General features: G+C 37.0%; 2 protein-coding genes across 3 annotated transcripts in view; both read left to right on the top strand.

Annotated features, from left to right (window-relative positions):
• The first annotated feature begins 221 nt into the window (after positions 1 to 221).
• LOC145913666 (1-phosphatidylinositol 4,5-bisphosphate phosphodiesterase delta-4-like) lies at positions 222 to 9,492 on the top strand. 2 transcript variants are annotated; one of them, XM_083001405.1, is made up of 18 exons: positions 222 to 356; positions 454 to 742; positions 1,851 to 2,030; positions 3,072 to 3,300; positions 3,703 to 3,835; positions 4,037 to 4,189; positions 4,430 to 4,594; positions 4,798 to 4,910; positions 5,467 to 5,692; positions 6,373 to 6,475; positions 6,776 to 6,864; positions 6,927 to 7,115; positions 7,175 to 7,317; positions 7,377 to 7,510; positions 7,725 to 7,910; positions 8,142 to 8,234; positions 8,595 to 8,738; positions 8,949 to 9,492. In XM_083001405.1, the coding sequence occupies exons 2-18, from the start codon at positions 481 to 483 to the stop codon at positions 9,140 to 9,142; spliced, it is 2,736 nt and encodes a 911-aa protein (XP_082857531.1). In that variant the 5' UTR covers positions 222 to 356; positions 454 to 480; the 3' UTR covers positions 9,143 to 9,492. The 2 variants fall into 2 exon arrangements, with proteins under 2 accessions (XP_082857531.1, XP_082857530.1); XM_083001404.1 differs by having other exon boundaries at positions 310 to 356; positions 427 to 742.
• Positions 9,493 to 10,203: 711 nt separating this feature from the next.
• Positions 10,204 to 24,772, top strand: part of LOC145913516 (low-density lipoprotein receptor-related protein 1-like) — a 45,791-nt gene continuing 31,222 nt past the window's right edge. The window contains exons 1-30 of the mRNA XM_083001214.1: positions 10,204 to 10,568; positions 10,731 to 10,871; positions 10,976 to 11,098; positions 11,541 to 11,678; positions 11,967 to 12,110; positions 12,313 to 12,497; positions 12,726 to 12,927; positions 13,131 to 13,302; positions 13,761 to 13,921; positions 14,244 to 14,336; positions 14,409 to 14,555; positions 14,876 to 15,016; positions 15,222 to 15,372; positions 15,733 to 15,835; positions 16,177 to 16,397; positions 16,709 to 16,815; positions 17,429 to 17,547; positions 18,350 to 18,577; positions 18,946 to 19,099; positions 19,664 to 19,804; positions 20,006 to 20,134; positions 20,651 to 20,764; positions 21,149 to 21,241; positions 21,500 to 21,661; positions 22,060 to 22,208; positions 22,535 to 22,628; positions 22,691 to 22,822; positions 23,122 to 23,308; positions 23,591 to 23,763; positions 24,299 to 24,515. Coding sequence (XP_082857340.1) covers positions 10,388 to 10,568; positions 10,731 to 10,871; positions 10,976 to 11,098; positions 11,541 to 11,678; positions 11,967 to 12,110; positions 12,313 to 12,497; positions 12,726 to 12,927; positions 13,131 to 13,302; positions 13,761 to 13,921; positions 14,244 to 14,336; positions 14,409 to 14,555; positions 14,876 to 15,016; positions 15,222 to 15,372; positions 15,733 to 15,835; positions 16,177 to 16,397; positions 16,709 to 16,815; positions 17,429 to 17,547; positions 18,350 to 18,577; positions 18,946 to 19,099; positions 19,664 to 19,804; positions 20,006 to 20,134; positions 20,651 to 20,764; positions 21,149 to 21,241; positions 21,500 to 21,661; positions 22,060 to 22,208; positions 22,535 to 22,628; positions 22,691 to 22,822; positions 23,122 to 23,308; positions 23,591 to 23,763; positions 24,299 to 24,515 — 4,502 coding nt within the window. The 5' untranslated portion in view covers positions 10,204 to 10,387. The remainder of the gene's footprint in view (positions 10,569 to 10,730; positions 10,872 to 10,975; positions 11,099 to 11,540; positions 11,679 to 11,966; positions 12,111 to 12,312; positions 12,498 to 12,725; positions 12,928 to 13,130; positions 13,303 to 13,760; positions 13,922 to 14,243; positions 14,337 to 14,408; positions 14,556 to 14,875; positions 15,017 to 15,221; positions 15,373 to 15,732; positions 15,836 to 16,176; positions 16,398 to 16,708; positions 16,816 to 17,428; positions 17,548 to 18,349; positions 18,578 to 18,945; positions 19,100 to 19,663; positions 19,805 to 20,005; positions 20,135 to 20,650; positions 20,765 to 21,148; positions 21,242 to 21,499; positions 21,662 to 22,059; positions 22,209 to 22,534; positions 22,629 to 22,690; positions 22,823 to 23,121; positions 23,309 to 23,590; positions 23,764 to 24,298; positions 24,516 to 24,772) is intronic.

Below are 24,772 nucleotides of genomic sequence, written 5' to 3'. Positions count from 1 at the left end.
GTATTTGTATTACACAAACACTTCTGAAAGAATAAAGTCATAACTTAAGGTTACGTTGTCGGCTATTAATAAATGCAGTTCAATTATTGAGGTCCGCTGTAAAAAAGGCAGAACTAGAGGCAATGATTGGTGGCCTTGGGTTACTTCGCATTGTTGTAAAGGTAATCAACGTAGTTAGGATAATGGGACTTGGTTCACAACTGGAGACTTATTGCAGGTTGAAAATATTTTAAAAATAGTTGGATAGAGCTGCACAATTGGACAGCAATGTGTATTAATAGAAACCTCAGTCCGGTGACGTGACAGCCTTTCTCTCTTGGTAAACAACGGCAAAAAGTTGGATACCTGGTTTGCTGGTAAGATACATAGTACTTTATATAGTGGAGGCAAAATGTCATACTGAAGCGCAGTGTTTGTGCATCTAAGGTGAAGTAATAAACAACGCAAATACAGGTTTATTACGAGAGTAGCGGAAGTTTTATGGCTGGAAAACATCAGCAACCACATGGCTGGGGCTATCATTCAGCAGAGCATCTGCTGAATATTAAAACACTAGCAAGTGAAAAGCATGGGAGCAAAGTGTCACCGGCAGATCCGCACCCTGTTTCACAGAACGGTTCAAATACACTTGTTAAAGTAGCCAATAAACTTCCTGGAAGGCACCACGGTCGACACCATTCCAGCTTACCATATTTTCCGAGCAGGATTCAGGAGGCTTTGACGAGCAATGCGAAGTCATCAGGCAAGTACAGTAATATTTTATCGCATTGTAACTACGGCTTTAAAAGTGATGTTTCACATTTGTTCATAGAAACAACTACTTAAAATTATAACTGTATTCGTTACAAGCTAGCGCGTTTGTGTTGTTGTTTCTTATGAGAAATCAAAATTGTTGTTGCCTTCATTCTATTCTTAAGTAACTTTGCTTTAAATGTTCAACATACAGTGAAACCCAGTGTAGATGTAGGTTGTGTCAGACTTTGCAGTAAACACGAGGGCAAGTGACTTTTGTGTGAAGTGTGATTCGTAGTGTTTGACTACGTGCTGTATCTAGACGCTGTGCAAACTCATTTTACCGTGTTGGGTTTTACAAGCAACTAGATGTTCCTCAAGGCGGGAGGATTTAGTAGGTGCAATTGCCACTTGTGGTAATGACGACGAAGACTGTTTTATGGGATGAGTTTAGCCCTAAAGTTGCGAAAATGGTCGTAAAGTTGATTAGTTGGGTAGTAACGGTTAAGTCTGAGTCATCTTTTCTTCCCTGGCGCGTTGAGCAAGTTTTCTGTTCAACAAAACAAAACCACAAGCGACATCTTTTCGTAACTCCTATCAGAGGACTGCAAATATTTTCTAGGGCTGCGAATTTAATTTTTTGGGGCAACAAAACGCATTTTTAACCACTGAACAATATTGTAACGACACTTTTCTTACCAATCTTTCTTTAAAGCTTATAACTTTCGTATAAATAAAAACACAATATAGTTTTATATAAAACGTTGACATCGTTGCATTTGGTTGACTAGAACTATACATTGACATTAGGAGATTAATTCCAGAGAGTAACCAAACAAAGTATGACGTAACTATCGACTAAAAGGATATTGTTAAAACACTGTGTTACGTCACAATTTGAAAGTTAGATCCGCTTATTTATTCAGAATCCCATGTGCTTTCTTGCAAAAAAATACGATTAGAAATTACTGACTACCTATTGATGTTGTCCCTTTCCTGGCCAAGAACTACTCTAACATCATTTAATGCATTTGCTGCTTAGCTGGAAACTGTTGTTATTCAAGCGTTGTGCAAAGGCAAGAACTTGTTCAAGAAACTAACATCTGATTTTATTTCAGTTCATGATGTTCTTGGACGTCTTCAGCAAGGTCAGACACTTTTAAAGATCAGTAGAAGGCGTTGGAGGGGAAAACATATTCCCAAACATTGCAAAGTTGACACCAACTTGCTTTACTTCAAATACGCCTCGATTACTTCATGCTGTGGCATCCAGATTACCAGCAGTCACGAAAATACAGGTATGGAGTTATTGCTTTTATATATGCCCATTCTGGGTACAAGACATAATGTAATTCCATCTGCTGCTTTTTTGGCAATTTGTTTAATGACGCAAAACCTTTAACTCAGTTTTATAAACGTATTTGATTTTATCCAACACCGTTGCCATCGCTACAGAATAATATTTCCAACGGTTTTTGCAACCACGAAACTACTTTAATTAGAAGACTTTGGTGGTTGTATGTTACGTGAAGATCATAAACACTAACAAGTAACATAATGTGCTGTCAATATATAGAAAGTATTTCGCCTAGTTTCAACGGTTTCTTGCAGTAAGCCGATGCTAAACCGACTTCAATGCAACTTTGTTTGCTTGGTGACAAAAACTCACAAAAGAATTGGTTATGGAGGTTTTAACGGGAGGTTGGAGGCGTCCGAGACCAAATATTTGCAGTTGTCACCTCGCACATTAATTTCTCAAGAATATTCGGCAATCGCAAAAATAAGCGGACGTTACAGCTTGCAGAAACCGAACAACTAGTTAAGTTTTAATACTTTTTCTTCTCTTTTTCTCAAATGCATTTCACATTGTCTTGTCCCCAAATTGCTACAATGAAATCAGCTTAAACTTTCAAGAGATTTTATCGCAAAATTTTCCAATATTTTTAACCACAGGGAACCACACTTAGGATTATTTGGAGTCTCGTATTTGCGATAGGCGGTTGTTTACGTGGGAAGGTTTGGGCATCGCACAAATCATTCGAAGCGAGATGATGAGCTTTTACAAACACTGCGTTAATATTTAGCATTTGATAAAAGTTTGTCAGCTCAAACATCACGTGGTTACGGAAACTGTTGTGGCATTTTCGATGCAACCTGGTTTGGCCGCAGATATTTTGATATTTTCGTGTGCTCTTTCTGCAAAGTAAAATGACACATATGTAAATTGTACAGTTTAGAATGCTGTTCGTCCTGAATTCAACGCGGAACCAAGGATGTTGACAACTTCTATTTCATGATAATTTAAAATTTTCCCAATAAAGTTGACATGTTAATTTCAGTCGATCTACGTCACATCCGCACTGTGAGGTTTGGGAGACTCGAGAACAAAGATGACTCCTCCAGTAAGTTCAGGAAGACTGACAGCATCTCTATCGTCTTCGACAGCTCTTCCCGTCTTCCACTCAACTTCCTTGCGTCCGATGAGGAATCGGCAAAGATGTGGGTGAAAGGTCTTAACTATTTGAGGAAACAGATCCTTGATCTCAAACCTCGTCTCCAGCATGAATTATATCCTTTATATTAACTGATTGTAGCAAATTAGATTGGGGAATATTTATTGTTTTGCTCCACAAACACAAATTCAATCACATTATGTTTGAGTAAATAAAAGGTTAAGGCTCTGAAATAAGCCGAGTGCAGGTGAATTCTTCTCTAGAAGAACGTCAATTTTTGTTTGTATTTCATGATGAGTTTGTCACAGGTTCATGAAGGTTGGAAGTCACTGTTTAAGTGCATCTGTGCTTCTTTGCATTAAACATAAATCTGTAGCAAATGAGTTTGGGGACTCATAGAGAATTTGTACGTTATCCGGAACTCACCGAAATGCCGACATTTAAAACGTAACCCGTATTAAACATCCAATCGTATATGTTTCCGAGATTAAACTGGTTTTACCTTAACATTAATTACGACAATATGGGAGAAGTTCGGCTCAGTGGACCATGACAACGACGGTCACGTGACATTCCATGACATAGAAAGAACAATTTGCAGAAATTCCAGCGTTCCGCATTCAATAAGTGAAATGAGAAGTGTGTTTGAGGTGAGTTATTTAATGAGTTTTCAAATTTCACTAATTAACGTTTTTTACGTTTACAATTTTATGAACATAGAAATAAGTGCATCGACATTTTAAAACCTTGTGTACGAGTCGGGTTGGTGATTGGCTTTGCTTTTTTTTATGTTTTACTGATTATTTTGTTTAGCGCAAATGTAACGGTGACCTCTGTAAACCTTCCAACAGAAGCATGCCATGGAAACGGGAACTTGCGATTTTACGAGATTTTTTGATTTTTACAAATCGGTTTCGTGTCGGAATGAAATCGTGGAAATCTTCAACCAAATGTCTGCTGATCATTCATGCATGACAAGACGGGAATTGTACAAATTTATACAAGTATGTTCAAGTTAAATGCTGGTTTCTGTTGGATAAACGTGTGTTTGTAGATACAATAGGACGAGGCATGAGAAGGTGAAGTTAGAAGATGTTATTATTATTTGATTGCTGAGCAACTCGTACATATTTCTTTCTTTTACTTTTAGTAATTAGGAAGCTTCTGTTGCTACCGAGTGTCGGCCAGTTTTAAATCAACGGTAAAAATTTCCACTTTCACAAACGCAATAAAAACTTTTACAGAAAACTCAGTGCGATTCTCAAATCACCGAAAAAGACTGTGCAGAAATTATTGAAGATTTTGAGTCGGATGACAAAGCGAGAGAAAATCTCCTCCTCTCTCTTCCAGGATTCGCTCTTTATCTTTCATCACGTTTCAGTGAAATCTTCAACTGGAGACACGATGAGGTGAAAGTGAATGATATGAAAAAATCGATATTTTTATTAAAACACCGAAATTTTAACCAGAATGGTCGTAGCACATTGGATATTTGTCAGTTTAACGTTTTGAAAAACTTAAGTTAAAAACAAATTTGAACAATTCCTCTATTTAAACAAAAAGCAAGTTCTTCAAACAAACCCTACATTAAAGATACTTGCATATGTTTCAGGTTTACCAGGATATGAAACAGCCACTATCTCATTATTACATCGCATCATCTCACAACACTTACCTGACTGGGGATCAACTTACTGAGAGCAGCAGCACAGATGCCTACATGAAGTATGTACTAACATCATTTCTATGGTTGATTAGAAAAAGTTCGTTTGAACATTTTCAGAATCACTCGCACTCTGGGTTATAAAAAAACTCTTGTGAAATAACATATGTTCTGCACAGCACGCAATGTTGAACGATTAAATTAAATTTAATACAAACATATTGAGTTCACAGTCTACACTACAGTGCACACTTGCGCCATGACAAACAACGTCGAAACCTTTCATTTGGTTTTGGGATTTGCTCACGTTCCTCCGATAAATCTCTGGGTTCAGGGTTAAAAGCATGGCAAACATTGCGCCAACTCTACCTTGCTTAAACATCCTTATCTCAAGCGAATCTGATACAAAAGTTTTCTGCCTATTAAGGCGTGAAGATTAATGTAAACCTCCACCTGATAAAAATCGGCTTTGGGTTCCTGTCCTTGATATGGTTTTAATTTAACGTATAAAAGGCATTTATGTAACTCTAACAATTAAGAGCAATACGAATTTTAATGTGTGGCGATTTTTTCTGGACCTCTGATAGTTAAGCTGTAATCTTTCTTTGCTTTCAACAGCGCTCTTCTGAAAGGTTGTCGGTGTGTCGAGTTGGATTGTTGGGATGGATCAGACGGGGAACCGATCATTTATCACGGATATACTTTTACTTCGAGGATTAAGTTTAAGGATGTGATTGAGGTTATTGGAAGATATGCGTTCGAAACTTCAGTTTACCCACTTATACTAAGCATTGAGAATCACTGCAGCGTTCCTCAACAAGACAAGATGGCGTTATATCTAAAGGTGGGTTGGTGACCGACCAAACATCGGCTCATCGTCTGTGACCTCATATACACGCATTGGAAGCTACCATTATTTCTATGGCATAAATCCGAAAAAAAGATATTGCCATCAGGGTCGCCATTTTGTATTTATTTCTAACATTCGTCATAGACCTTTTTTATAGTCGCAATGTTAGGTTCCACATTAATGAAACCCGTTTATATGTCAGTATTACGGATTTGCTTACATTGGATTTGCGACAAATATTCTGAATTATAATTTCATCTAGACATCACTCAGGTTCTTCGAATTGGCGAGCGTCGGGGTTTCCTGTGTGGTTTTATTGTTTACTCAACATTTAACTGAACTTTGCCATTCGTCGGTGTTTGTAGCGCCAAGCTGGACGCCCTGAAAGGTTGTAGTATTTTGTTCGCGTGGGCGTGCGGTCTCCCCTCCCCCCACTTCATGTGACGTAACCGGTGATTCATGTATTTGTATTCGTGAAACAAATTTAATGCTGGCTACATAATGCAGGGGAAGTAGTGAATGTAAACACAAGACAAACCATAACATAACTATTGTTAATGTTGTCAATTCGGAACCACCCAGCAAGAATTCAGGCTGATTCCTGTTGCCTAAATTACATTTTTCTCGTGGTCTTCAATTCACTTTGCTTCAATTCAACTTTTTTCTCCTTCCAGCAAATATTGGGCAGCGAACTCCTAACAAACCCCATCTATCCTGAAGAACAAGAAATCCAACTTCCTTCGCCCAACGCCCTGAGAGGGAAGATTCTATTGAAAGGTTTGTTCATGTTTTTTGTGTTTTGGATTCATAACGGCTTCAAACATTTGTAATCTCTCATGTGATGAAAATATACAGTCGTGCTTACATGAAATAGGCAATTTGTTTGTGACGTATGTAACGTTACCTCAAATACTATAGTGTTGATTACAACTGTACAAGCTTGTCGCCACTTTTCAGCCTTGTGCTTTACATTTATTTCATAATCGTTTTTGAATCAGAAAGTTTTACGATAAATATTGACACTAAATGTTATTCGAACAAAATCCCATCGTTAATATCAACCTCTGACATATCCAGGTAAAAAGTTGCCTCCTCAATTAGCGACCAACATAGCCGAGTCCGGTGACGTCAGCAACGATGACGAAAATGAAGAAACAAAATTTGAGGTAAATCGCAGGCAGGGTTTATACCAGTAAAATAAATTGTAACAAAAACGTAACCGCTACAGGTTCAGATGGACGATCTTTCCCCTGTCGATGGTCGCCTAGCAACCGAGAGTTCATTCACAGAACACCGGAACATCGCGCGGATCGAACGCGGCAATTTCTTCACGCGTCATTTTCGAATAAAGAACAATCGTTTTTCTGCAGGTTATTCGAGTTCATCGAACAACAGCTCGTCGCGGAAAAGTTCAGGGGTGAAAACGTCATGTGGTTGTTTTGGATTCTCGATTTTAACGTGGAAACTTTTTCACAGAAAGTGAAACACAATTTATCGAGGCCGCTTTCAGATCTCGTCGTTTATTGCAAAAGTGTTAAATTCAAATCCTTCCAAATCGAACCGAACGATTATGGAAAATTTAATCAAATTTCATCATTTTCCGAAACCAAGGCTTTAAAGTAAGTGCAATGTTCCTCCATAATTTAAACGACTTTCTGAGACTTCAGTGTGGTTGTAGGTTGGTGAAATCGAACTTAAAAGAAGCAATCGAATATCACAAACACAGATTGAGCCGAACTTACCCTAGTGGGATTCGAACAGATTCGAGTAATTACGACCCTCAACCAATGTGGAACGCTGGATTTCAAATCGGTAAAAGTTTAGTTTGTTTTCAGATGATTTTCTGCTTTGAGCATTTGTGCTTTACTAGTACACAAGTATATTTCGCCCGAAAAATTTCATAAATCCTACACATGCACACTGACGTAAGAACAACAAAGCAGAATTTTCTCAAAAAAAATTTCGCATCGCCGTGGTTCATCAAGTAGTGGAACGACTTTGTTTATTCTACTTTAATTGTTCTCAGTCGCGCTCAATTATCAAACCAAGTCAGATGAAATGGAAACTTGCGTGGGGAAATTTCGTCAGAACGGAAACTGCGGTTACGTCATCAAGCCACGTCATCACAGACTTCCGCCTACTTCCGCCGAGAAAGAAGACTTATCATCGGCGAAATTGCTTCACGTCCACCTGATATGCGGACAAAACATGGGTGGGAAATTTGTTTTCCCAGCACTCAGTAATTTTATTCACGCCTTTCAACCCACATCAAGATTTTACGTCGAACGTCACAAAGTTTCTATTATTTTATAGTTGAGCTTTGTGGAAAGGTTTTTACAGCCCAGTTTTATCCGGATACGGTTGCAAACTTTGCTTTTTTGCAAATGTTTATTCTCGTGTGCAACTGAAAGATAAATAGTTTTTTACCCTCATGTAATTCCAGGGAAAGAATTCTCCAACTTATTTGCTGAGGTCAGCGTTTCTGGAGATCCGCAAGATGTCGCTCACAGACTAACGGCAACATCAAAACCAAAAGGTATCTTTAAATATAAGCAATATTTTGGATATATCAGTTTCTTAAATCTCTGTGAATATTTGTTTTCAAAGCTTTTTTCAGCAGAAATGCTCAAACATAAATAAATAAAACCTTAACAATCCTCCGCAATACGATTTTACTCGTGAAGATTCGTCACTTCTTTACAAACGTGTTTCATTAAATTTCATCGTGAAAATAAATTTGTCAGTGCTATATTGTACACCGATGGGTCGAGCTTAAGTCATACGACTGACGTTGTATCCCATGAGCAAACTACTTCTTACCAGGACCATGACTTCCACCTATTTCCTTGGTACCCTTGCCGCTCTATTTTACTGGTTTTTCATTTTCCCCGGTCAGGTTGTGACACAACGTGGAATGAAAAGTTTATTTTCTTCATCAACAAACCTGAGATGGCGATGCTCAAGTTCTTGGTCCGAGATAAGGAGAAAGCACCTGAGAAGATCGGACAACACACACTTTCATTCACCAGTGTTGCTCAGGGTGGGATTACCCACAAAATTTGCAATAAACTTTATCACTACACAAGTATTCCACTTTTCGCTGCAACCATGAGCAAAAACAGAAACAATTTTCACGTAATTTTGATGGAAAATATGATGTAAAGTTTATTCAATCTCAACAGACGACTAAACAAAGTAACGTTAATACATTGTGATCTTTTTGAGTGAATCCTGCATGTTTTTCTGACAGGATATCGTCACGTGCCGCTACTCAAGCGCGACGGCACGAAATTACCGGATGCTTCTTTATTTGTGAACGTGCGAATAGAAGAAGCCACAAAACGACACCACAACCAAGGTAGACTCAAATCGTCACGTGACACAAGCGTGGTTACTTTGGAATCAGGAAGTGACATCATGGAATACAGGAGCACACCTTGTTAGTACTTTGGATAAAGCTGCAGAATCGTACTATGTTCAATCATTGATGTTTGGAGCAGGGACGTTTTGTTGACAATCAATTCACCCGTTATCCACTTCACAGATCTTTATTCTTTCTACCTACGGTTTTAGACAGACAACTGTTTTGTTGGCAAACTTGTTCGTTGTTTTTCTTTGATGAAATGCTTCCCAGTCATTCTTTTCATACCTTGAAACTGTGAATGGATTGTTTTAATTTTATTCGTTTTTTTTTACCTATATTCTTCCTTCTATGTCTGTGTACGTTCAACCAAACAGGTTTTGTCTAAATAAACATTCCTACATTTGCCTTCGCGTATTAATTTCTTGAATTTATTGCCCTAATAAATTGTTGTGAAATACAATCTATCAATAAGTGGTCGAAACAAGGTGTTGTCAATTTTTATAATCTGTTTACTTTGCTCATATTTATGTGTCTTTTAAATGTTTTATTCTCTGAACAAATAGCCAGGTATTTTTGCTTATTTTAAACGATTTACAAAAACTTTAGTCTGCTACGAATCTGAGCATGCGCTTAGCTAAACTATCCAACCGTAAATTCGATGCGAATTCACTTTGAACGCTGCAGGTTTTTGTTTTATCAATTTTAAAGTTTTTTATAAATATGTGCCAGTAAAAGCGAAATTTATATATTTTAAATGAATTTGTGGCCATCCAAAATTGTCTTAAGCAGCAAATATATTTGGATGCTACGAGATGATCGTGATCTATGCCAGAAGGAATTTTCACGCTTGACCTGCTCTCACATCCCAATGTGACGAAAGGTCCCAGATTGTGACAAAAAATATTTTCAGATAATAAAAAACTTTTGTCGATTCTTGAGTAAAATTTGTGCCATGTTTTTGTGAAAATGGAAATTACTAAAAACTTGAAGAAGTTTTACGAGGATAGACCGCTATGAGCTCATAGCGCACGTGTTCTGTGTATTGATTTTGTTGTTTGTTTTTAATGCGTTTGTTTACTACGTCTGCGGATGTCCATGTCAGTTGTGTAAATTGCACCATTACTGTTTTATACAGCGCTGCCTTTTTATTTAGAAAGAAATTATATTTTAAGTGTGTTTAAGTGCAAAGTTGTGCTTTTCATTGGTTGTTGGGTGGACGAGCATGTACAGAAGTTTGTCAATAGTAAGGATATATTGCTGACATACAAGTGATTCAACTACCTTTGGACTAAAAATCTTCAAAGCGGAAATAGACTCACAACTTAATGTTTCCAAGAAGAAAAGGATGCTGTCATTTTTCTTTAACAAACCTGATGGCCATGATTAGGTTTTCAGGAATAAACACAACAGTTTTCAGCAGGTTTTCTTGGATTATTGTGATTTGGGGTTTGTGTCAAGTATTTCTGTCGAGTGCTTCCTTGCCGTACAATACTGATATTTCAACTGGTAAGTATTAACTTGACATAGTAAAGTTTATGATAATGTGTTGCTGTGGATATCTGTGATGCACAAAGTTTCCTTGAGTCATACATCTGCAAGATGCAAAATAAATGCCAAAATCTCTGTAATTTGTTTGTAACATATTTGTTTGTTGGTTATCGCTTTCAGAAAATATCCCATCTAAATCAGTGAGGAATTGTTCGTTATCAATGTTTACATGCAACTATGGATTAAGGCGATGTATTTTGATGGATTGGAGATGTGATGGGGAAATGGATTGTGATGATGGAAGTGATGAACATGGCTGTCGTAAGTATCTGCTTATCACTAAACATTGTTGTATCAGAAATTTCTATCTGTGACAATGGCTTCTGATTAAGAAACTCAATTACGCCTTTTTCTATTGGTTTTAGCTTTACAAGGATGTAAGTTGGATAATTATCAACGCTGTGGTGATTCTGCGGAATGCATTGCATCTGGATGGATGTGTGACGGAGATGTTGACTGCAAAAATGGCTTCGATGAAAGCCCACAGTGTAAGAGCCGGATTTGTTAAGCTTTAGAATTCTTCCCTGTCGTAATGGGACAGCATTCTTGAAACACTTCTGTGTTTATTATAAACTGTTTGTGGTTGTAGTAATGTACTATGGTATTCCTCCTTATAGAAAATTGAAGAATTTGTAATTTATCAGAATAAACATTGTCCCAACTTGTAGTTACACCTCAGACAATGATATGCATGCACTGATATCACTGGTATCATGTAAGCAGTTGTAAAAAAAATTGGCATTTTGTGTATACATTGACAAGGCATACAGGAAGTAATAGCTTTGTAATGTTTCCTTATAGTCAAAGATGCCTATTAACATTTCCCACATGAAGTATTGAATTCAAAATTTACCTGAAACATACAACCACATTTTACCAACGCATAAATACACCGGAAAGAGAGTTACACACTGACTGTTATATCCATAGGTGATATTGATCCACAATGTCAGTTTTACGGCGCTCCGTGTGTGAGTCAACCTGCAATTTGTGTTCCATTTGAGAAACTTTGTGATGGAATTGTCGATTGTCCTGGTGATGGATCAGATGAAAGGAAACAGTGCAGAGGTGTTCCTATATTTCACACAATTTACATAAATCAAAAGAATTGGTAAAAAGAAAATATTGGTTCAGTTTGGGGAAATAAGCAGACAAATCTGTGAATGTTTGTGGTTTGCAAAGAGAGTAGAAGTGGATATTTTATAGGTTTCAACACTTACCTCAACCATAACCATGCTTTCAGCATATAAGCCGTACATGGTTGGTTGGTACAAAAAATGTTGAGTTTAGGAAGTTTAAAATGTTTGAAAAATCCCCCTACGCTTTGATTTTGATGATATTAAGTTGTATTTTCAGCTTTAAGGCCTGGCAGTGGAGGTATTTCTCTGTGTGATGATCTGGATTGTGAATATGGTTGTACAGTTTTACCAACTGGAAACACAACTTGTTATTGTGCAAATGGAACAATACTTAACCAGAATGATAAGCGATCTTGCAATGGTAGTTTGTTTTCGTTTGTTGTTGAAACATTTCTTTGGAAGCAAACATATAGTTTGTTGTCATGCAGAAAAATAAATGTTTAATTAAAAAAATTGTGACATTTTTTTGTTGTTGTGTGTTAATAGTTGTTATTCATTAAAATATGGTGCTGTTTGTTTGATTTTTTAAATATAGCAAGGTTATAAGTGTGCTTTCAATTCAGCCATACCTCCATGTGCGATGGTAAACCCATGTGAACAAATTTGTGGTAACGGAAGTCATGGTTGGGAAGTTCAGTGTTCTTGTCGCAACGGATTCATAAAAAATCCGGAAAACTCTAATTTATGTGTGGTTGAGGCAACTGCAACTGCACCCTACATGCTTGTGACAAGCAACCAACATATTCTGGTATGATTTTATTGTTTAGAGGTGTATTGTAGTGAACTTACATGACATTTTCGTTGCAATTTACATCCTAATTTTGTAAAACTGACAGTAGAATAAAATCTATGTTTTTAATATTGCCAAAAGATCGTTAGAAATTATAATATGCCTGAAGAACTAAACAATAAACATATTAGTTGAAGCTAGGAATATCACAGATAAATACCACAATAAAATATTACTGTTATGTAGAATGTCAGCTTGAGTGGGCAACAGCACAAAGTTTACACGTCAAACATTGGCATGAAATTATATTCTCTTGAATTCAACCCACATGAAAATGTGGTTTGTTGGATTTCCGCACATTCAGATCCCAGTCTCAGCCACTTCATGTGTGCAAGCGTCGACGATTTAACCAATCCGTCCACAATCCACTTTCCATATAGTGTTCATAGTAAGTTGTTTATGTGCGAGAAATTCACTGAATAAAACTCAGATATTTTTGTCTCGACATTTTTTTTACTTTGCTTGATTTTGTTGACTAATTCAGCAAACAATTTATTCCCACAAAAAAATGTTAATTTTTGACAAAAGGAATTTTTCCTGCATTTTGAAATAAGATATTCAAACAAGAAATGATGCAGCTTTTACTTTCAGATGTCAACAAGTTCAGGATTGACTGGATCACTGGAAACCTATATTTTGTGGACAACAAGGACAACAGAATATTTGTTTGTAACAAGAATACAGAGAAGACAGTTTGTGTGACTGTAATCCAACTTAATACTTCATCTCATCTTCAGGGTCTTGCACTGGATCCATCGGAGGGGTTGGTTGGATGACAACTTAAATACTTTCTTATACAATTGGAAACTGTATTGTTTGAATTTAATTAGTTATTTAAATTTATGGAATAGTGTGATGTGATTTTTTGAAAATAAAGAGTCTGGCCCATAGTGCTGAAAACTTTGACATGTTTTATTTATTTAAGATTGGCAAAAACTTAAGCCATCATCTGTTTAAAAAATGATGTGGTTGGTTTGGCTCCCCGGTTATATAGAGATGGTGTCGCTGATCTCAGAATAATGAGTGAATTTGTTATTAGTGTTCCTACATGTGTGTTTACTGGGGAGCAATCCAGCTGCACAAGTACTCACAAAACACGATTAAAAATGGTAGTTGCTTACTGAATGTGCTTTTCTCTGTATAGCACAACTACTTTATCTTATTGTCCATCCCTGATTTGTATGCACTTCACAGTAACTGTGTTTTGTGATGTAACAATAGCTTGATGTTCTATACCGATTCTGGGACTTCCCCGAGGTTGGAACGCTTAAACATGGACGGTACAAATAGAGTTGCGATCATTGATCGAAGCATTGTGCTCCCAGAATCCCTTACTGTTGATATCTATGGAAAGCGTCTGTATTTCGTTGATACACACAGTGGTACGTGTAGGAGTAATTATCTTCAATTAACCGGTTCGGAAAATATTTCTTTATTCAAAATTTATTGTAGGTTTTTTTTATGGTTAAATGTTTTTATGTGAAAATGGCATGGGAGACCTTTGAATACCTTATTATAGATTTGAAAATTTGCTTTGTGCAAACACAGATATTTTTTAGTAATCTGATCACTTTTGGTTTTCTAATATCTTATCTCTTTGTGCACTGCTGATAAGAATGAAGCATTTTTGACAGGACGTTTTTCTATTTTTTTCCATGACACCTAAACATGTGTTTTTCCTAAATTTTGTGTTTTGCTTTACAGACAGTTTGCAATGTGCTGATTATACAGGGAAACATCGTCTGTACATTTTAAAATCATCGAAACATTCCTTCAGTGACCTCATGTATTTTAATGGTTGGTACCCTTTTTTTAATCATTGTTTAACTCAGTGAAATGTTAAATTAATGAATTTTTTTACTGGATTAGGTTCAATATACTCAAGTGATTTCCAGAAGAAAAGTATTTTTAAAATTGATGTATGGTCACCACACAAGAATATCACAAAACTAGTCGGAGGAACAAAATATCCATCATCTATTGCACTTATACATCCCATAGTTGCAAAACCAATAGGTTGGATCTGTGTGTTATACTGATAATGTTAATAACTTTTGTGTATTTGGTGGATTATTATTTTTACCATTGTAAATATTTCAAAACATGTAGAAATCACCATCAGGTTTTGTTGAAGTATTTTATCTTTTTGCTCATAAAGAATTAAGATGGACAATTTTTGTTATCACTATTAAAAAAACAGAAATGTTAACTACTTCGAATAAGACAGATATTTTGAACATGGCATTTTTCACTTTTAGTTATTTAAACTAATAATTAAAACTTCAGATAAGTTAGCATTGAAGCAAGGTTTTATAACAATTGTGGTGTTTTGTTAGGTCCCGGTCACGGATGTTCAACGACATCTTGTGAGCAAGTTTGCCTCCTCCAGCAATCCTCTTCGTCTTCTCCAGAAACATTGGGAGTTTGTAGATGTCAAGCTGGCTTCACTCTCAACTCAGATAACTCAACTTGCAAACGTCAGTAGACATGTTTATAACTTACCCCTAGTACTGCATTGATTTCAATATCGCACTTCTGCTTTATTAAAATTTTACAAATTTACATTTTCTGTCAAGCATTAATTTGGTATTGTAGTTTCCAAACTCATTTAGCGAGCAGTTTATATTCAGTGTGATTAGAAATGATTGTGTATTTGTAATTTCTATGTATCGAATCTTCCAGGACCATCGGGAAATCAAAGGTTTCTACTTTTTGGAAAATCAAACCCTGGTGAGATCAGGGGGGTTTCCCTGTTTGCAGATATTGATCATAATTATTCACCGATGCTCCCAATCGAAAACCTTCAAATTCCACGGGCGATGGATTATTATCGGTAAGTTGTTGGTTACAGATATGTTTATGATTTGTTTGTTTGTTGTTGACAACTATGTTGTTATTTGCCAAATATATGATTCAACTTTTGATCATGGAATTAGAATAACATAATTTGCAGCAAAACAACAAGGCCATAAATAAGTAGACGTTTTGTAACACTTTGACTATTTTGTTATGTAAATATACTTACTCATTATATCAATGTAGCAATAAGTTTAAGTTCGATGTCACTTATTATTTGGAAAAGTCGTTCACTCACTTCCTTTAAACACCATCAGTATCAAATTTAAGTGATATTATAACTGCCCAGCTTAAACTTGGTAATAGTTTGAATAAATTTATAATGTGATATTTCCAGAGATGATGATGGAGTTGATTGGATCGTGTACTCTGATATTTCAACATATGAGATGGGAAGAAGAAGATTGTTGTCTGCGATTGGAGCAGGTGTCTCCAGTGAGGTCAGTGCTTGCCATGGTTGAGATAATTCATGTTTGTTGATGCACAGATTGTTTCAATCAAAAGTAATTGGTCTGTGAATAGACATTCATAATTGTTAAAAACAAAGACAAAACTTGACAAACTTATCAAGTGCTTAGAATAAAACTTGCATTTCCATTGATATAAGGTAATATTTATGAGATAATGTTTAAAAACAAACAACCTACACTTTTATATTTCACCTGCTTCAAATTGATTTAATATTTGAAAGTTTGTCGTCTGAAACTTCTCAAACACCAGACGCTAATAATGTAGCACTGGAACATTAATTCATCTAATTAACACTGGTGTCTACATACAGGTGTTAATTAACACAACCTTCCATGGTGTTGAAGGACTTGCTGTGGATTGGGTTGGGAAGAATGTTTATTGGACAGACGACGGTCATGAGACTGTCAATGTTGCTCGACTCCCTCGCGCTTCCAATGAAACATCAGATCCCGGAACCAACATCATGAGAAAGGTTTTAATTCATGGAAACCTCTCACATCCCAGAGCTATCGTGGTCGATCCAGTTGAAGGGTATGTTTCATTATTGTGTGTGAATGTAAATGTGCAAGTGTGTGTGTATTTGTGTTTTGGAACTTTGACTGCCTCTTGAGTTTGTGGTATATCCAGTTAATATTAAACTTAAACGTGACCTTTACCATAATTCTACAATTATTTGTGTATGGGTTGCTTAATACTCACTCAGTGTTACAACTGTTTCCTATCTTGTAGTGTAAGATGTGGGTGGAAGGATAATTCCTAACTTTGTGAATGTTTGTTAATTTAACTTGCAATAATATGGAGAGCTTTCTTCATATAAATGCATACGACCTTCTGTGTTGTAGGATGATGTACTGGACACAATGGCAAATGGTTCGAACACACAATGGTTACCATGGAAGCATCCAGAAAGCTTGGATGGATGGAACGCACAGAAATACACTTGTGTCAAGTCAGTTACAATATTTTTTATTTGTATATTGTAGGTAAATTCCATTTCGACATGGAAAGATTTAGATCAGGATAAGATAGCCATGAACTTAAGGGAACAAGCCGCAAATTTTAACTTTTCTTCAGTACAAGTGTTAACACGACGAAAACCTCATATCAAAATCTAATATCCTTAAAGTGTTTTGGAACCGAGTGTTCGCGCGGTTTTAAAGCGACGAAATGTCACCAACTTCTTCAGTATTGCCAACCACTGGTTCACGTTTTACAATGTGTGGTTTGTTCCTCAAGTCGTGAAATCACAAGTTCAGTCAGTCTGGTTTTGTATCCCATGTTTATGACGAACATAAACTCCCGCTTTGTTCGGAATTCAATGCTCGCATTTTTATTGTAGTTTTGCATTTAATTTTTAAAGTTTGTGTAAAACTTAATTTAAGCCAAGTATAAATTTATGCTACAAGTAACAATTTAATTATTGCCTTATTTGAGACAACTGTTTATATCCTTGTTAGCACACTTGGTTACGTGACACACAGAGTTGTCATTATCACCAACACTCGACCGCATCCATTAACCACTACTCACCGGGTTGCTAATGTACCTGTTTTCTGCAACAGACAAAAACATTCTGTGGCCGAACGCATTGGCACTTGACCTCAAGAGGCGACTGCTGTTTTGGGTTGAGGCTTACTACGACCGAATAGAGTGCATAGGATTGGACGGGAGTAATAGGAAGGTGTGTATCTTCATTTCTATGTTTTACCAATCGTAACGATATTGGATGAGAGGTGCACATTACCATAAAAACGATGTCGTCATCTCTGAGTATATTAAAACAATTTCTTTCGGGCCCTTTAGACACCTCAATGGCCAGACAGTTACGGCCTTATTTAAAATAAATTGATGTAATGTGTACACTTTCGGAATGCTTGTGAACATGAAGATGTCGATACTTTATCGCCACCCATGCCCACACCCCGCAATCCACGCATATTTCTTCACACAAGACAGGTAGCATTGCTCAGGAAAGACATCTTGACATTACACGCTTGACTGACCACACAAAACCTGCATGCCCTCTGCGACAACACAGTCCCTTTGTCTGCCACTGGTCCTCAGAAATTCGCCCCAAGCCTTTGTTGTTCCTGTCGTCCACATCAATCACATGTTGTAACTTTTGAATAAGGTTTTGTGATTACGTGGCGTCCATTGTAAGATAGAACCATGTGACGAGACTGATTATGAGGAAATGAAAAAAAGTTTTTGACCTACTCAAAACTCAGTTACTAAAAAGGAAATTTTGGAGTACCTAAACATAATATATCTCTGCGTAATAAGCCGACTCCAATGCTTTACATAAACTGGAAAAGCAAATTGTTCGTTGTAAAGCAAAAAGCAAATTCTCAGGCTTTCAATAACTAAATACTTTTATGTAAATTGTTCGCGAATTCCATGGAAAAAGCGCAAATAATCTCATTCAAATTTACCTGAATATTGTTCAATATCTGGATGTTAAAATATCCGGTTATCATGGGCAGGTGATTCTAACCGGGAACTTTAACGGGCAACACAACGCTCTGAGTCACCCAGTGTCTGTGGTGCTTTACGACGAACCAGCCAACACCACTTCCTACCTCTACTGGTCGGAATACAGGACTGGTCAGATTTATCGACTCAACCTTGATGTTGCGATGGCCGCTACTGACGGTCACGTGCCAAATAGCGCTCTGTCATTGGTCATCCAGGATAACCCGCCCATGCTGGAGGTATGTCGTAACACATACTTGTTGAGTGAAGGTATAGTTGATGATCCACGCTTACATAGCTGAAGTCATGACGTCATCGTGACTTCACAATCTTTAGTCGAATTAAATTTGTCCATCAGCAAATTGTGATGGGTATAATTTAAACTTTAGTAAAAAAGAAGATGAACTGATTTCTACTAACCTAAATTGCGGCACTGCAAAATCCATATTCTGAATTAAATCATGGAATTTGTTGCATGACTGCCCGGAATAATGGTCGTCCTTCTTATAGTAAATCACTACTTTTAATACAATGTTTGTTCGGTGGTATCGAGCTTTCACCGGGTTGTTCCTAAAAGGAAGGTAGATTTCATGTTGTTGGTTTCCAGATAGTTCTGTTCGATCCCACCAAGTTTAAAGGAAGAAATCCCTGTGTTAATTCCCCATGTAGTGATATCTGCGTTCCAATCCCTGTATCTCCAAACTACAGATGTTTGTGTCCAGAAAGCAGAGAACTTTCATTCGATGCCCACACTTGTACGGGTAAGTTAAACACACTGGAATGTTTATAAATAATGCAACTCTGTTGAAATCAGTTGGGTTGTTTTTTTAACTTAAAACTATAAATCGGGGTTAATCTGGCAGCCATTGGGCCAAACTCGACTCCTCATGGCCCATACCACGTTTGGTTTGCTCGTATTGAGTTTAAAGTACGCAAGAGTTTAAGCGACCATCCCTGCAGTTGAACGAATTACACTTATGATGTAATACATCCACATGTATGATGTAATGCTGCAAATAAAATGTAAATAAAAACTTCGTTTGTATCAATATTTGCAAAGCTCTCTGGATCGACATTAAACGTGCGAACAGAACCTGATTATGCCAATAGACGAAATTAATATTTCTGTCTGTTCAATAAAAAGTCACATATTATGACGCTTACCGTCTGCTGCTCTTTATTAATTTCCTGTGGTTTACTGATACGTTTAAAGATAGATCTATGGGTCAACATGGTCTTGCCCAGGCTAATGTCTCTAGTCATTTTATGACATTTTCTCTTGTTAACCGTGCGAATTGATGACTCAACGTTATTTGATTCAACAGATAAAGTGAACTACACCTCGCCTTCCCCATGCCCCAGTGATAACTTTGAGTGTGGTAACAGTGTGTGCATTTCACATAAGTGGGTTTGTGACGGGGAACAGGATTGCAAAGACGGAGGTGACGAATCGTTTACAAGATGTGGTGAGTTCAACTTCATCTACTTCGGTTTGATGTTGTGTTCTGCGCTAAAATAGAAACAATAATGTTATTTTGTTGTAAAAATATCGATAAAAACTGTTTTAAAACATTCGCCTTTTGTGATTGGATAATATCATTTTAATATGTATCGTGGCCTCGTGTCACTTTCTGCACGTGGTTACTATGACAACTTTGCTGTTCTAGCGAACAAGAGTTGTCCTGAAGGTCATTTTAAATGTCAGTCATCTGGTCATTGTATAACTCCACGTTGGGTTTGTGATGGGGAGGAAGATTGTACCGATGGTGAGGATGAGGATGCTGGGATATGTTCAGGTAATTCAAGTTGTTGTTAAACTATATTAACTTCTATACCCATCCCCTATGGTTGGTTACGGTTAAGTAAATTGGAACCAAATCACCGGGGAAAGTCTCCAAGTTACTCCTGCCTGGAAGTTATGTTTCTGTTTGGATGTTTCCTGCTAGGTTTTACTGCACAGAATTTGTCCATGTGAATTTATTGGAGTCCTAAATATCGTTTTGACGCAAAAATCTTGAAGCTGACTACTTTGAATAAGAAAGTGGACACATTAAGCAGTCGTTTTAAACGCAACTGTGTTTATTACAACACCAGCACTAATAATGAACACAGTTGCTTGCAATGTTGCCTAATATTTCAAGCATCTTAGCTTTGACTTTCTATTGTAAAACAATATTTTGTTTCTATTTTGGAAGCAGTTTGCAGATCAATGTTAGGTTATTTGCTTAACCTTGACATAACCTTGACATAAACGTTTGAATCGATATAATGGTCTTCCCAGGTATAATATTGACATAATGTTTATTACCTAGAGAACACCTGCATAGTTGGACAATTCCTCTGCAACAGTGGTTTATGTATCCCGGATATTTGGAGGTGTGACGGCGACGTGGATTGTCATGACGGATCTGATGAAGCAAACTGCAGTGAGTTGTCTAACTATCTCGTCTGAGTGACTAATTTAATGGCAATACTGATTAGAAACGTTATAATAAGGAAATAAATTTATAATATACAAATATAATGGTAAGACTAGCTCCTAAAAGTAGGCATCTTCTTGATACAAGCGACATCAATTCATTTAGATACGTAGTCAATTGGTGGAAAAGTGTCTGAGATTGGAGTCAGGTAGCTTATTTAAAATACTTGAAAAATAAAGTAACAAGCACAATGTCTTGTGCTGTGGTGCGATCGGAGGTCTTGTAACTTACCACCACACATTCACAAGATACAACCACATTAGAAGTGCGTTGAGTATTCGTTGAAAAGAAGTCACCACACACTGGTTGATGTTGAATAATTTGTCTTAGCTCGTTCGTCTTGTGAGAGTGGGATACAATTCACATGTGATAATGGAAAGTGTATTTCCGAGGAATGGAGATGTGATGAAGAAGATGACTGTGGTGAGTTATTATAACTCAACAAGCATTGCCGTATACGCAGAGCCTAATTTAATATTACGCATGACAGCAACAAACTATATTAACGTTTACGAAAAAAAACAGGTGGTTTTAATTTTTCAAACTAAAAAAACACAAGGTTTAAGTCGGAAAATTCTCATCAAATATCAATTTACTTTTCTTGATATGAAATAAGAAGCATTTGGTGTTCAACTTGGTATGTGTGGCGATTTAACACCAAGAGTACAATTTCATATTCAGGCGACCAATCAGATGAGAGGAATTGCCCGCCTCCAACCAGTCGCGTGTGTTCGCCACATGAGAAACTGTGTGGTGACGGATCAAGTACTTGTATATTACCAGCATGGAGATGTGATGGTGACAGAGATTGTAAGGACGGAAGTGACGAAGAAGGATGTGGGAGTAAGTGTCGGGATAGGGAAATACCCTTCCGCGCAAGCAATTACTTTGTTGTCAATGAAATGATTGAATCAAATTAGTTCCTTTAATAAAAGCTGGTTTTGATTAAATTCCACCTTTTTCCTCATGCAGCCAGACAAGAGCAAACTATAACATACGTTTATCTTTGCATATGTAAGAAGATACATCCAAAATATAGATGGAAATTAATAGTTCTGAATCGACAGTAGACCTTCTTTGCAAAAATAACGTTTTCTATTAAACATATCTTTTTAATGGTCTCAAGACCTGTTTGCACTCGTCGAAGCAGTGTGCGCACAACTGGCTGCAGCGCAATGAATGTTATGGGTTTTTTTCGTTACATCTGCATTCAAATGCAATAAAATGTTTGACTCCCGCAGACACGACTTGCCCGCAGAATATGATGAGGTGTGGTTCCAGTGGCCCGTGTAGTATTCTCTCAATGTGGAAATGTGACGGAGAGGCCGAATGTCCGGATGCTTGGGATGAAAAGGATTGTCCGTGTCCATCAAACTCGTCTCTAGATCAGGTTGGAGGAATGTTTGCAGGGTTTAACGTTGGTTGAAGAAATGCTGTAAAGAACATATGTCTTGATAGTTTGTTTGTCAGGCATTGTATATTTGGGTGCTGGGATTTTGTTATCAGGGAAAAATTAATTTCATGTCTTTATGTAAGTGAACAAATGCTTGGCAACCAAATAAACACGATATATTGCTTGTTTCGATTGAAGCATTTGTTAGCTGGTGAAAATTGAGCGTAAAGTTTTCTTGTTTCAAGTTTACTTCTTGGTCGAAAGTTCTAAACGGATCAGATACAAAGTTTTGTTCAGTTATCCGGTTGTTTTACTGTGTTCAGGTTCGGTGTCTGACTAAATCTTATCTCTATGATTGCGCGAATCGTTGTAACGGAGTGGAGGAATGTCTCGATCATTCAGACGAAGAAAATTGCGGTAATAATTCCAACACTCGCCTTTAACCTTGAACCCGTGTCAACGTATGGTTTGTGTAACAGTACATGGACAGGGAACGTGCGTTAACGCCGGTTGCAGTCATTCTTGCTATGAAAACTTCACGTTGAACGATGGCTACATGTGCCAGTGTCCGAAGGGGATGGAACTGGATAGAGATCATAAGACATGTAGAGGTGAGTTAGTGGTGCAATGTTTCCTAAACATTTTGCTGTGGAGGAAACGATCATCACGAAGACGTTTATTTCCGCCAGATAAAATCAGTCAGCTTTTTTACTCAAGACAAATATATTTCGTGTAAATACGAAATCTATATAACTTACGCATTGTCAGTGTCCTGACACTGATATATCCGGAATAAATACACTTGTTCATTTTGAACATTGGTTCGAAACTCTGTTGTTTTATTGCGGAGTTACCACCATAATATCAATTGTGATTACGATTGCGAGTGCAAATTTGTTGCAATTTTCAGATATTCCATTCTGCACGAAACAGGGTCAGTGCAGTCAGATCTGCCATCAACACCGTGCAACGTATGATTGTAATTGTTATCCTGGTTGGCATATCAACCCTGATGACGTCACCGGATGGGAATGTGTTCCCGACCATCCGATTCCTCCTCCCTTTGTCATCTTCTCAAATCTCCATGCTCTCAGATAGTAAGTTGTCCTTTATTAAGTTACGGAAGTTGGTTATTGTAGGGCTGTATATTATTCCAAATGCGTTCACCCTATTTATTCACCACCTTCTCTACCTTAATCGTTCTGTCTGTTGATTTCTTAAATTTATTCCGACAAAACTCCAACAGTTTGGACATTTTGCGAAGTTTTACTAAAATAAAAGTTATTGTTGTTTTTAAACGGTTCCTTGTTACAGGGAATTATTTTTGTTTTTCAGTTAGAGCAATATTTCTCCAAATATAATACTTTTTATTCTTGCAGTTTTCCTTTAAGCCCTGGCACAGGATCGGAAAATCTTAAATCTGAACATTTGGTGACGGACATGAAGTGGATTTCAGGTTCTCTTGATTTCCACTACAAGAATCGTGTACTTTACTACACGGATATTGCAGACGACACGATCACATCCATACATGTGACGTACAACCATACAGGTAACATCTGAGGTCAACTTCCATTATTTCATATATGTGTCTTAAACTCTCCTCAAACTTTTAAACCATTTAAAAATACGGATGTTGTTTGTGAGTAGGAGAAATATTAAACAGCATTGTGGGAAATTACTTGGGGTTTTAAAGTTTGTAAAAAATCCTGCATAATTCCATAGTATTTCTTTGTGAGTTATTCTGCGTTACTCTGTTTTAAATTTTATATTTTGTGGCGCTCTGTCGGTATCTCTAACGTACCAGGTTCGTGTAAACAAGCTGCGGTTTAGTTTGAACATAAATTATATGAGAAATTACAAGCAGGAAAAATACATGTTTTTGCGTCAGCGTTACACAGGTTTGTGGCGATCTGTTGGTAACTCTAACTTTCATTGTCCCATCCAAACATTTGTGTGTGCAACAAATTGATGTATTTTAAGGTAGTGGTTTGTATGCAATTAATCCCCATCATCTTATAAGAGAACGCAATACTTAACAACGGCGTAGTTTGTAATGTTGTGATTTAACACATACGCATATGCAGATAACAGTTTAAGAGGAAGCAATTCTACTGTTATTGTGTCTGGGAATCTTGGAACGCCCGAAGGCATCGCAGTGGATTGGATCGCTGAGAGAATTTATTTTGCTGATTCAACGTTTGATCAACTTGAGGTTGTTCAGTTGGATGGGAAACACCGTTGTGTTCTCTTGGCTGGAGGAATTTCAAACCCCAGAGCCCTCGCCATTGACCCACGATTTGGGTAGAACAGTTTTGATAAAAGTAGCAGCGATTTTAAAGTGAAAAAAAGCATTAGTTTGTTACTATTTTTAACAAGTCTTGTTTTTTCTTTTTTTTGTTCTGTAAGTTTGACGTTATTTTCTTTACAATGCCCCAATATTTTAGTTGCGACTCGGTTTGGAGGTTCCTCCAAATTAAGGGTTTGTCTTAAATGTAAATCGTATACAAAAAAAAACAACTCTTTCATATAATGTAGTTTATAGTCAAAAAAGACAGCCC

The sequence above is a fragment of the Ascidia mentula genome, chromosome 9, assembly GCF_947561715.1.
Source record: "Ascidia mentula chromosome 9, kaAscMent1.1, whole genome shotgun sequence".
NCBI classification, from domain to species: Eukaryota; Metazoa; Chordata; class Ascidiacea; order Phlebobranchia; family Ascidiidae; genus Ascidia; species Ascidia mentula.
Note: the sequence above shows the minus strand (reverse complement) of the source record. Positions and strands in the feature narration are given on the sequence as shown.

Excerpts from the sequence above, each read along its gene's own strand:
- LOC145913666 (XM_083001405.1), top strand. The coding sequence starts at position 481 with ATGGCTGGAAAACATCAGCAACCACATGGCTGGGGCTATCATTCAGCA. Across the intron at positions 5,693-6,372 it reads AGATGGCGTTATATCTAAAG|CAAATATTGGGCAGCGAACT; the intron begins GTGGGTTGGTGA and ends TTCTCCTTCCAG. Across the intron at positions 6,865-6,926 it reads ATGAAGAAACAAAATTTGAG|GTTCAGATGGACGATCTTTC; the intron begins GTAAATCGCAGG and ends TAACCGCTACAG.